We start from the raw sequence: 13,744 nt of genomic DNA, 5'->3' as shown, positions 1-13,744 counted from the left end.
TGTGTCTGGTAAACTCTCCATCACTGTACATGTGTCTGGTAAACTCTCCATCACTGTACATGTGTCTGGTAAACTCAACATCACTGTACACGTGTCTGGTAAACTCAACATCACTGTACATGTGTCTGGTAAAATCTATTACTGTACACACGTCTGGTAAAATCTATTACTGTACATTTGTCTGGTAAACTCTATTACTGTACATGTGTCTGGTAAAATCTATTACTGTACATTTGTCTGGTAAACTCTATTGCTGTATATGTGTCTGGTAAACTGTATTATTGTACATGTGTCTGGTAAACTGTATTACTGTACATTTGTCTGGTACATACTATATAGCTTCATCAATGTACATTACTGTAATCAACAATCTACAGTACAGGTGTGTGGTAATCAACAATCTACAGTACACGTGTGTGGTAATCAACAATCTACAGTACACGTGTGTGGTAATCAACAATCTACAGTACACGTGTGTGGTAATCAACAATCTACAGTACACGTGTGTGGTAATCATCAATCTACAGTACACGTGTGTGGTAATCAACAATCTACAGTACACGTGTGTGGTAATCAACAATCTACAGTACAGGTGTGTGGTAATCAACAATCTACATTACAGGTGTGTGGTAATCAACAATCTACAGTACAGGTGTGTGGTAATCAACAATCTACAGTACAGGTGTGTGGTAATCATAAATCTAGAGTACAGGTGTGTGGTAATCATCAATCTACAGTACACGTGTGTGGTAATCAACAATCTACAGTACACGTGTGTGGTAATCATCAATCTACAGTACACGTGTGTGGTAATCAACAATCTACAGTACACGTGTGTGGTAATCAACAATCTACAGTACAGGTGTGTGGTAATCAACAATCTACAGTACACGTGTGTGGTAATCAACAATCTACAGTACACGTGTGTGGTAATCATCAATCTACAGCACAGGTGGTTGGTAATCATCAATCTACAGTACACGTGTGTGGTAATCAACAATCTACATAACAGGTGTGTGGTAATCAACAATCTACAGTACAGGTGTGTGGTAATCAACAATCTACAGTACAGGTGTGTGGTAATCAACAATCTACAGTACACGTGTGTGGTAATCATCAATCTACAGTACACGTGTGTGGTAATCAACAATCTACAGTACACGTGTGTGGTAATCAACAATCTACAGTACAGGTGTGTGGTAATCAACAATCTACATTACAGGTGTGTGGTAATCAACAATCTACAGTACAGGTGTGTGGTAATCAACAATCTACAGTACAGGTGTGTGGTAATCATAAATCTAGAGTACAGGTGTGTGGTAATCATCAATCTACAGTACACGTGTGTGGTAATCAACAATCTACAGTACACGTGTGTGGTAATCATCAATCTACAGTACACGTGTGTGGTAATCAACAATCTACAGTACACGTGTGTGGTAATCAACAATCTACAGTACACGTGTGTGGTAATCAACAATCTACAGTACACGTGTGTGGTAATCATCAATCTACAGTACACGTGTGTGGTAATCATCAATCTACAGTACACGTGTGTGGTAATCAACAATCTACAGTACACGTGTGTGGTAATCAACAATCTACAGTACACGTGTGTGGTAATCATCAATCTACAGTACACGTGTGTGGTAATCAACAATCTACAGTACACGTGTGTGGTAATCAACAATCTACAGTACACGTGTGTGGTAATCATAAATCTACAGTACAGGTGTGTGGTAATCATAAATCTACAATACAGAACTGTTTTATGTAACCAAGATCAATCAACACAGAATGGCCTGTTTTCCCAAATTCTTTTGAAATAGTGCACAGTAAGTATTCCTACCTTATCTTCAGTCTCTTTCTTTTCTTCTTTTTCTTCTTCCTTTTCGTCTTCATCCTAAAATCAGAATGACATCTGTGGTTATTTTCATTGTATTACAGGTCATGCTGACCTCCACTTGACTTTATCAACATGACTCTTTTATTAAATGATGAACAAATTTTGTGATATGACTAGATAATAAATGCTTCGCTTGAAATTGGTTTAAATATATCTATGACTTTCTCCCATCTATAGACAATAGAACATTGTCAACATAAGTAATGAAGAAAATACCTTTAAATAAAGCTGTAATGAGAAAACAGAATGAAACGTTTCCGCTTCAGTCATGCTGACATGCTAATATGTTGTGTAAATAATGTTAAAAGTTTATTGTGAAATATTTCCTTCAGGATGTCTTTCTGAGATTCAGCAGAGGGAACAAGAGGGACCATGCTGCAATAACAGGACGTAGAGTAATAGCTCCTTATGAAACAACCCGTATTTACGTCTACAGAGTTCACTTAAGATTTAAGAAATCTTAACTAAAGGAAAGGAAGCCTTCAGGATACTATTATCAATGATTCTATACAGAAAAACAATGAATGACTGCAGGATGCACATCCTGTTTTCATCGTCCGATGAGTGATGCCTTTTACTGAATAATCCATTAAGGTAAGAATGAGTGCATGCAGTATGGGGAGGGGGTGTACACTGTGTGTAAGGTGGGGAGTGTATATTGTATGTAAGGTGGGGAGTGTATATTGTATGTAAGGTGGGGAGTGTATATTGTGTGTAAGGTGGGGAGTGTATATTGTGTGTAAGGTGGGGAGTGTATATTGTGTGTAAGGTGAGAAGTGTGTATTGTATGTAAGGTGGGGAGTGTATATTGTATGTAAGGTGGGGAGTGTATATACTATATTGTATGTAAGGTGGGGAGTGTATATTGTATTAAGGTGGGGAGTGTATATTGTGTGTAAGGTGAGAAGTGTGTATTGTATGTAAGGTGGGGAGTGTATATTGTATGTAAGGTGGGGAGTGTATATTGTATTAAGGTGGGGAGTGTATATTGTATGTAAGGTGGGGAGTGTGTATTGTATGTAAGGTGGGGAGTTGTATTGTATGTAAGGTGGGGAGTGTGTATTGTGTGTAAGGTGGGGAGTGTGTATTGTATGTATGGTGGGGAGTGTGTATTGTGTGTAAGGTGGGGAGTGCATATTGTGTGTAAGGTGGGGAGTATATATTGTATGTAAGGTGGGGAGTGTATATTGTGTGTAAGGTGGGGAGTGTATATTGTATGTAAGGTGGGGAGTGTATATTGTATGTAAGGTGGGGAGTGTATATTGTATGTAAGGTGGGGAGTGTATATTGTACGTATGGTGGGGAGTGTATATTGTATGTAAGGTGGGGGAGTTGTATTGTATGTAAGGTGAGAAGTGTGTATTGTATGTAAGGTGAGGAGTATATATTGTATGTAAGGTGGGGAGTGTATATTGTGTGTAAGGTGGGGAGTGCATATTGTGTGTAAGGTGGGGAGTGTATATTGTGTGTATGGTGGGGAGTGTATATTGTACGTATGGTGGGGAGTGTATATTGTATGTAAGGTGGGGAGTGTATATTGTATGTAAGGTTGGGAGTATATATTGTATGTATGGTGGGGAGTGTATATTGTATGTATGGTGGGGAGTGTATATTGTATGTATGGTGGGGAGTGTATAATACAATACACATGTATGTAAGGTGGGGGATGTGTATTGTGTGTAAGGTGGGGGATGTGTGTTGTATGTAAGGTGGGGAGTGTATATTGTATGTATGGTGGGGAGTGTATATTGTATGTAAGGTGAGGGATGTGTATTGTGTGTACGGTGGGGATACATTGTATGTAAGGTGGGGGATGTGTATTGTATGTAAGGTGGGGAGTGTATATTGTATGTAAGGTGGGGAGTGTATATTGTATGTAAGGTGGGGAGTGTATATTGTATGTAAGGTGGGGGATGTGTATTGTATGTAAGGTGGGGGAGTGTATATTGTGTGTAAGGTGGGGGATGTGTATTGTGTACGGTGGGGATGTGTATTGTGTGTAAGGTGGACTATTTGTGTAAGGTTGATGAGAGTGTGTTTTGTGTGCAAGATTTAGGAAAAGGCTTTGAAGTTAAGGCAGTAGTAATTGGAGGGAGGGATTGTATATGTGAAGGCAAGCTAATAATTAGTTTTACCTTTTCAAAACAAAAATCTATTGGCAATGTTAGCATTTTCTACAAACGAAACAAAATGAGACCTGCATTAAATATGATTAATGATTTAGCAGCAGGATTAACACAGAGCTTGGTGTAGCAGTGATGGCTTACAATCAGACTAATATGATGGTAAACAAAAGACTGTGATTAAACAAAACAAATAAGGTTTATAAATAATATATAAGACAAAGCCTTAAACCACAGGTTAACGACACTTATTGGTTAGACACTTGACAAAAACAGTATCTGACATGAAGCCATTCACAGAAAATAAAACCAAGGGAGATAACTGTTTCACTTACATCATTTTTGGCATCATAGGACACTATACCCGTTGATCGTCTTTCCTTCCTTGTTCTTCGAGCTCGTACTGTCCTCATATCATGGGATTTCTCTTGTGAATCTGAAGAAAACCAAAACCAGATTGATATTACAACAATCATTGTTGTTTTAACTTTGGTTACAGTAATGAATACCTGAGGTAGAGATCTGGTGTCAAAATTTCACTCAAAATCACTTACCAAAATTGAAATCAGATTTAAAAATTATATTGTATGCAATCAAACACTTTTGTCCTCAAGTTGAACTTTTTTTTAAATGTTCCTATCTTTCCCTACACATACTGTTGGTTAGAACTGGATCAAAATAGCACGGTTTTTAATGTATAAGCTCTTCCCCTTATACCATAATCTTGTACATGAGACAAGAAAATTTACCGTTATCAAATGCTTGATTTTCTGTCTATCTGGCACCTTTATATGACAAATGGTGCAAAGTGTCTTCACAATTAAAATAAAGTTATATCCAATTATCTTCCTTACACAAAACTAACATGAGAAATAATTCGGTAGGATTTCAAGAAGTTAGAAACAGTAATATTGAAAATATATGAAAATAAATCTATTGTCAGTAAATGTTAAGGATCTCAGTCTTGGAATGACATTCTGTAACATCCCATTCCCTACTTTGTCTCAAGATATTGTTACACAATACCGGCCCTCGACTGGTATTTATTGTTACACAATACCGGCCCTCGACTGGTATTTATTGTTACACAATACCGGCCCTCAACTGGTATTAATCTATCTTAAACACAAGTTAATATAAATCTATATTATTTCGTCCCGTTGAGTTAAATATACTTACCTAGTAAACACATATCAATAAAACCTCTCAAAGTTAGCTACCTGGCAAACTGAGACAGGTATGTCTGAACTCACACTTGTCTTACTAATTTGGTTATCACACTTGACTAGCTATTTGATAGATGCAAACTTGAATAGCTATGTGTTGAACTCACACACTTGGTTAGCTATCTGTTGAACACACACACACTTGGTTAGCTATCTGTTGAACACACACACACTTGGTTAGCTATCTGTTGAACACACACTTGGTTAGCTATCTGTTGAACACACACTTGGCTTAATATGGCTAGCTATCTGATGAATATGCATATGGCTAGCTCTTTGATGAACACACGCTTGGTTTGCTACCTAATAACACGGACTTGGCTAGCTCTTTGATGAACACACGCTGGGTTTGCTACCTAATAACATGGACTTGGCTAGCTATTTGATGAACATACACTTTGCTAGTTAATTAGTACACACACCATTAGATAATTATATGTTAAACACATGTGGCTAATTATTATATAGAAACACACACTTCTGTAGATATATAACTGGTTAGCTATCTGGTATAAACAATAACGGATGATCACCAGGACTATACACAAACGGCACCAAAGTCTTGACTGTGTTTTTTACCATCTTTAGAATCTTTTAGTCGTTCTTCTTTTTCTTCATTACGACTTTCTAACTCTCCATTGCGTATCCGGTTGGTGCGTAGTGAGGAGGTGCGTGTAAGCCCAGACCCGGTATTCAGACTAGAAGTGGTGGAGGAACTGTCCGATGTGGACAGTGTGTTCCTATCTCGCCGAGGTATGTAGGCTGAAATCAAACCGCAATATTAGGGTGGCATGCAGGAAAATATACTGGAATATACTAGCTTGGCGAGAAGTGGGCTGATTTTTGTTATGAGGTTGAAATAATTTATCTGCATTATCTGCAAAGATAAACACACATATGTCTCACAAGGACCAATGGCCCTGATATTTTAACTTCGTAATCATGTAAGCAAGCTAACTTTCAGGGAGAATGACTTTCCCAAGAATATGAACGGAAGGAGGTCTTGAAGTATTGCAAGGAACTACAGTGCATTCCGCTTAATTGGGTTGCGTATTTGTGGGGGCATTTTACTAGATTAACCAAATTATGCTATAAGAAATGCACGTCACCAACTTGGATTTGTTCCTAATGGTTGTCTAATGACTTGAGCCAAATTTGTCTAATGACTTGAGCCAAATTGGGATGAAAATATTTGTGTTTATTATTGTTAATAAATGGTGTTTTTGTTTGTGCTTTTACCAATGTCAAATTGTCAGATCACTATTCCATGTTGTATTAAAATATGTGTATATGTGTATGTGTAAATGATAAAACCTTACAGATTGTTTGTTTGTTATTTGTGTACAATCATGGTACCTCAAATCGGGGCATCCATGTTCATTCACTTATTCCTAAATTGACATACGATCTAAGGACTCACCAACATCTAAAGCTCCATTCCCTGATGTTTAAATATATCATAGAGACATTCCTCTGTTTGCTATGAAGATTTTAACAAGATCCAGTTTATTTGGATCATTTCCTGGTAAAGATATGACATTGACACTGGCAGTCACTGCGTCCCATGATTTCTATTGATCTGATTTCTAATGTGGGGCCTTCCATGGGGTAAATAAAGGAAAGTAATAACTCACCTGTGATAACAATCATCTTAACCCCGCAATTTCGCTTTGGTCCCTAAATAAACACTATCTACCCTCCTCCCCATTGAGTTAATTGCTTATTTATCTAACAGATTACCGGTGTCATCACATTTCCCCCCTGGTGAACCCCTCATTTTACAATCCGCCACAGTTAACAGTTAGGGGTGATATCAAACATTCTGTAGCAATGTCAGACCAAAGTCAAAAGCAATTGTTTTGGTTTATGCTTCAGAGATTTTATATCCAAGAAGCAAAAGTCTAATTGTTTAGTAGCTTTTAAGTCTATTATGCTTTTAAAACTGCCATGATGTTGGCCTAATGCTGGATCTAAAAATAGCATCAGTTTCCAGTTGGGGGAAGAACCCACGAGGCAGAACAAGGACCCAGTTGTGTATTCAAACTGTATAACCATAAACTTTAATTGTTATACAACATTTCTGAAACAAGTTATTTCAACTTATATTAATCTCTCTTGTTGACCGAGATGGAAACATGTGAGGGTCTTACTGCGGTAGGAAACCAGAATACCCAGGGAAACCCATGTGGTGGGACAGGTGACCCAATACCTGACAGGGGAATGGAACTCCCGTCACCGAAGTGAAAGTGTATTACCACGGCACCACCTGATCACCCAATCCTAAATTCTGTTTTATTTGGTGGTATTCAGAAGAAATACAAACATTTCCAAAGATCATCACCCCCAATTCCTACATTCCTTTTAAGCTCTGGATAGATCATCATCTTGGATATATATATATATAGGTATCAAATTATGTCAATACATTATTCAAGCAAATAAAACAGTTGTGCATTCATATCAATGCGGTTACAACTGGCAAGGAAATTAGTCTCCATTCATCAGTTTGACAAGATGCAGTATGAAGAATGATGAAACACCTGTTTTCTTCTCTTTGGTGATTATTGGCAATGTTGAACCAATGCAGGGGTTGACAGTACAGTTGTAGTTATGAGCTTCAATGAAGGATCTATATGAAAATATGTTGATAGGTCCAATGGAAGGAAGTTATCATATTAGGACATGAATATGTAACCATGCATATTATACTGAAATGTAGGCATTCAATGAATTGCAGCCCTATCCTGTTGACAGTAAAATCAGTGAATGCAGCGAGTTGGATACATACCAGAATCAGTAGAGTAATCCTTGGTGGTATCTCGAGACTTTCTGTAACTACTTCTCAGGTCATCCTACAACAAACATGATTAGTTAATGAAATATTCATTTAATTCTATAAACAACGTAAACACTGTCTTATCATAACTTTTCGGTGACCAATGGCAATATCACCTCATGGTTACTGATATCTATCCCATAATAAACAAGAATATCTGAAGGAAAACATTCCTATCATATCTCCCGACTACACTAACCTGTCGCCGTTCTTCCAGTGTGCGCCGACGTGGCACAGTAGTGTCCTCTGTAGCACTCACTTCCTTCTTGGTACTCTCTAAGCCAGGTACTCGTTCACTGTCCTTCTGGGATCCAGCCTCAGATACCCGACTCTTGTCGTCCGTAACACTAGTACTGCTTGTTGTAGTTGTTGTCGTCCCAGTGGTTGTGGAAGTTACCTTTGATGGATCCTTCAGGGCTTTTTCTGCTTGCTGTATATCTTCTAACGTGACACCCTAAAATCCAGGCAATACAGTTTTCTATCAACTGTTAAATGTTCAATTTTGATCTTGATGATTATCAACAATTGTATTAGATTTATATAAATAAGCTTGCTACAGTTGAAAAGATATATTAAGAGTTGGGACCGTCAATGTATAACTAAATCATATAAAATGTATCTCCACCTGTCTCATAATACTGTAGTCAGCATTTCATCTTTCAGCTATATATCTAACCAATACACTATCATGATATTTGTCTGAAGGCATACAATTTTACATCCATTTCCATATTACAACTGTTCATTGCCTACTCCAACAATGTTAGAGGATAACACAGCGAGAAACTTATGTCAGGCGTCGTGTAACCTCCAACTTCCCAAGGCGGATTTACACTGCACAGAATGTCAAATGAACAAAATCAGGATTTTGATTATATCAAACAGCTAAATTACATTTAAGTGTTTAACAGTGTCATGATATGACCTCTTTTTCATGAATTTCAGTAACTGTTACATGTACTATAGTTTGGTACCCTATCATCACCCTGTCTACCAATTCTGTCCCCTATTACCAGCCCCCGTTGTCTCAGTAACTGTTACATGTACTATAGTTTGGTACCCTATCATCACCCTGTCTACCACTTCTGTCCCCTATTACCAGCCTCCGTTGCCACAGTAACTGTTACATGTACTATAGTTGGGTACCCTATCATTACCCAGCTACCACTTCTGTCCCCTATTACCAGCCCCCGTTGTCTCAGTAACTGTTACATGTACTATAGTTTGGTGCCCTATCATCACCCTGTCTACCACTTCTGTCCCCTATTACCAGCCTCCGTTGCCACAGTAACTGTTACATGTACTATAGTTGGGTACCCTATCATTACCCAGCTACCACTTCTGTCCCCTATTACCAGCCCCCGTTGTCTCAGTAACTGTTACATGTACTATAGTTAGGTACCCCTATCATCACCCTGTCTACCACTTCTGTCCCCTATTACCAGCCCCCGTTGTCTCAGTAACTGTTACATGTACTATAGTTTGGTACCCTATCATCACCCTATCTACCACTTTTGTCCCCTATTACCAGCCCCCGTTGCCACAGTAACTGTTACATGTATTGTAGTTTGGTGCCCTATGTACCACTTCTGTCCCCTATTACCAGCCCCCGTTGTCTCAGTGTAACTGTTACATGTACTATAGTTTGGTACCCTATCATCACCCTGTCTACCACTTCTGTCCCCTATTACCAGCCCCCGTTGTCTCAGTGTAACTGTTACATGTACTATAGTTTGGTACCCTATCATCACCCTGTCTACCACTTCTGTCCCCTATTACCAGCCTCCGTTGCCACAGTAACTGTTACATGTATTGTAGTTTGGTACCCTATCATCACCCTGTCTACCACTTCTGTCCCCTATTACCAGCCCCTGTTGCCACAGTAACTGTTACATGTACTATAGTTTGGTACCCTATCATCACCCTATCTACCACTTCTGTCCCCTATTACCAGCCCCCGTTGCCACAGTAACTGTTACATGTATTGTAGTTTGGTGCCCTATCTACCACATCTGTCCCCTATTACCAGCCCCTGTTGCCACAGTAACTGTTACATGTATTGTAGTTTGGTGCCCTATCTACCACATCTGTCCCCTATTACCAGCCCCCGTTGTCTCAGTAACTGTTACATGTACTATAGTTTGGTACCCTATCATCACCCTGTCTACCACATCTGTCCCCTATTACCAGCCCCTGTTGCCACAGTAACTGTTACATGTACTATAGTTTGGTACCCTATCATCACCCTGTCTACCACTTCTGTCCCCTATTACCAGCCCCTGTTGTCTCAGTAACTGTTACATGTACTATAGTTTGGTGCCCTACCTGTGTAGACCGTCTCGTCTCCCGAGCACGCTTAGCCCGAGCCTTTCTTAGGGTCTCTGCCTCCTCATCTCGTTTTGGTGGTTCATAAGATCTGACAACAATTAACCAGTTTGTATAACATAAAACTGAAGAATTATACCATCAACATTCAATTTATGTGAATTCTTATTTAAACCTGAAACACTGTATTGAAAATCAAGTTAATATGAAAGATTTTATATAAGATTGTTAATAGATTGGTCACCACTGCCCATCTGATCAAATGGGTCTGTCCTACACTCTCATTCTCACCATCATATACATATTTCCATCTGGCATTAACAGTAAATTTTACCTTTACCAAAAAAAACTGAACAGGCAAACAATGCAAAAATACAAACGGAAGCATGTCATCTCCTGTTAGTGCATTCCAACGAAGCATTCTCTATGTTATATATGACAATGGCGGTTTCTCTTTCTTATAACAATCTTTTCAAGTACCAGTAGGAAAGTTAAAATCTTTAAAACAAACATTCTCATGAAATTTGGTTTAAGTTCATATATAAAGAGGTAAACTGTGATTTATCTTAATATTCCTTTATATTAAAATAAATTCCAGATAACAATCATTGTATATCAATTTTTATATCAATAAACAATAAACCTAACCATACAATGATTGGTCAGCATACTTTGTAGGAATCAGAATGGATTTTCTAAATATAATTTGAAGATAATTTTACTGATATTAAAACTGAGAGTACCAATTAAGTTAATCAATGTAGATGTTAAACAGTGATGATGAAATGAACAAACCTTTTACTAAATTGGTAATTAGAGTAAGGGGAGGTAATGATGTTAGATGAAGACGATGATGACATAGACGATGACATGCTTGATCCGGTAGATGAGGTTGGTGTGGTTGAGCCAGAGAGGCGTGAGTTTCCCGCAGCTGCCGACTCCTTCTCTCGTTCTCGGCGTTCATTATTCTCCTGTTGACGAGTGTAGTAGGGGATGTACGCTGGTAGATAGGAGGACGAGGTGGAGGTGAAGGAGGTTGGTCGGCGGTATGGTCCAGAGCTGCCATATTGTGAACTATATCTGTAACAAAAGTATTGCCACAATGGCAGTCACACTACAGCATGCCCAACATGCAATGTTATTATTAATACACCTGGTACTCATGCTAATTCATGAATATATCCAAATCTTGTACTTACTCACTAAATCCTCTTCTTAAGAAAATGGCACAGTGGTTGAAATTGAAATGCAGCTATTTGTTGCGAATTTTCAGAAATTTTAGAATGAAGTTTTTTCTTCAGAGAACCAAGCTTGATAGTGAGAAATTTAAGTATCAAGTCCCGCATTTCAAATTATACCCAAAAATTTAGATTTGTGAAGATAATATCCTTTTTAAGATTAGGAGAAATAATTTTGAAATTGATGACATTTCAATAAATAAATACTTGTCCCCATCGACATATATTAACATGAGCACCGGGCATAACATAAATGTAGCAAAAATCTGACACAAACACTTGTGACAGAACAGTAAAACATCAGAAATTGGGTGATTTCATAATCAGAAATAATAAGAACATAATAAAAGGTAACAAGAAATTCTTGTCAACAGTGAAATGCATCAATTTCAAATCGAAATGTAGTCAGCCATGCATGAGGTGATCCAGGCATTCTTAATGAAAGCAAATTAATGATATTTTCATATTTCAATAACGAACATTCACTTATTATAAATAAACAAATAGATGATGAAAGTTCAAACCACAATAACTGATACAATCAACAATGAGGACACAGAACTAACCAAAACATCAATTTTAGCCATTACATCACATTTTAAGTTTTGTGACATTTTATATGAGTCAAGATTTCTACTTTCACTCAATTTTCAGTAGTTCTTGCCAGAGATTTTCTCCATCGAATGACTTCTCCAATAATTTTTTTTCCACCCAGAATACTGAACTATTCAATTTTGATTTCTATGGTGTTTAACAAAACTTACATCTTTATATGTCTGGTGTTTCATTGAAATTTTAATGGCTGTCAGGAGAAAGTTTTTTTTTATTAATAAATAGGACTTTATAAACGTAAGATTATGTAAACAACCATTTTCCTACAACCAGTGTAAGAAATAGATATTATACAATCAGGGAATGTTGCACAAATCACAAAATAACATCGAGCTAGGAATAGTGCCTACGCCTCTAAATTAGTTTAGGTTCAGGCAAAACTGGTAGACATATTCTAATTAAGAAAATTCAGGTGATCCTGAGCTTGTTGTGATTGACACCTATTCTTAGTTACAAAAAACAACAAAAAAAACCAAAAAAACAGATACTGAATAACAATTACTCTAGCTTACTTACTGAAGGAACTTAAACATAAAAACATTTAATAGTTTTTTGACATAAAATCATGCTGTCTTGATAAGTTTGGATTGTCTAACCAATCAGTCAGTGAGACAAGCTGGGAGACTTCTATCCAAACATGTCCCAGTCATACACTTTTCCAACAACTGGGTCGTTGGCTAGATTATGATGGTTACTCTTTATATAATGGGACAAAGGAATACATCTCATATTTAGAGACAAACAACTTGTCTTTACAAACTGAAGACTATTGCTAAGCAATTTCATAAAATTGAATAAAATTTTAAACCACATAATTTGGCGTTGCATTTTTACATATAATTGAAAACATCTTGTTTTTGTTCAGAATTAAAATATTTTGAGACATATGATAGGAAGGGTGTATGTCTATAGTAAACAAAGGAAATGCAGATATTTATCATAGAACAGCCACCAATTAGTGAGCCAGAAGAGAAGCAGACAAAAGAGAAAGATGACAGACAGAAATAGGACCGCCATCCTGGAAACAAAACAAAATCACCATGTTTACATGTAAAATATTTTCTAAGCTAAGGACCAGATTGGAACGTTCACCAATATGTGAAGTATGGAGCTTTAAATATACCATAGCACAGGAGTTGATTTGTAAATACCAATCTAGCAAATGTTTTAACAGAGTTTCAATTTGGAACAGCATTCTGAAGAGTCCAGTTACAATATAAGGCAATCCTGAGATACAAGCCAGTGATCTGACTTTAACTAAGCTAGATCTGTAGAATTGAGTACCCTTAGTGACATTGAGTCACTGAATCAGCTGGGTTGTCTTTGACTGAGCTCATTCTAACTGCACAACCTTAAGGGGAATGGAGCCTTATGACCTTGCACTGAGTGAGTAGCAGCATTGAGTCAAATGACCTTGAGCTGCACAAATCTGAGCTTAGTAGCCTCGACTCAAGTGACCTTGAGCTGCACAAATCTGA

At 37.6% G+C, this 13,744-nt stretch overlaps 1 protein-coding gene across 11 annotated transcripts in view; it reads right to left on the bottom strand.

Moving 5' to 3' along the window:
* LOC117327866 (protein phosphatase 1 regulatory subunit 12C-like) overlaps positions 1–13,744 on the bottom strand; it is a 96,858-nt gene that overhangs the window by 33,113 nt on the left and 50,001 nt on the right. For 8 of the 11 annotated variants that reach the window (XM_033885073.1, XM_033885082.1, XM_033885075.1 and 5 more), the window contains 8 exons: positions 11,212–11,496; positions 10,417–10,507; positions 8,291–8,545; positions 8,044–8,107; positions 5,835–6,017; positions 4,365–4,465; positions 4,042–4,080; positions 1,850–1,903 (listed from right to left, as the gene is read on the bottom strand). In XM_033885073.1, the coding sequence (XP_033740964.1) occupies positions 1,850–1,903; positions 4,042–4,080; positions 4,365–4,465; positions 5,835–6,017; positions 8,044–8,107; positions 8,291–8,545; positions 10,417–10,507; positions 11,212–11,496 (1,072 nt within the window). The remainder of the gene's footprint in view (positions 1–1,849; positions 1,904–4,041; positions 4,081–4,364; positions 4,466–5,834; positions 6,018–8,043; positions 8,108–8,290; positions 8,546–10,416; positions 10,508–11,211; positions 11,497–13,744) is intronic. The other 3 variants (XM_033885078.1, XM_033885081.1, XM_033885084.1) reach the window with 3 other exon arrangements.

Source organism: Pecten maximus, chromosome 5 (assembly GCF_902652985.1).
Source record: "Pecten maximus chromosome 5, xPecMax1.1, whole genome shotgun sequence".
In the NCBI taxonomy this organism is placed as follows: Eukaryota; Metazoa; Mollusca; class Bivalvia; order Pectinida; family Pectinidae; genus Pecten; species Pecten maximus.
Note: the sequence above shows the minus strand (reverse complement) of the source record. Positions and strands in the feature narration are given on the sequence as shown.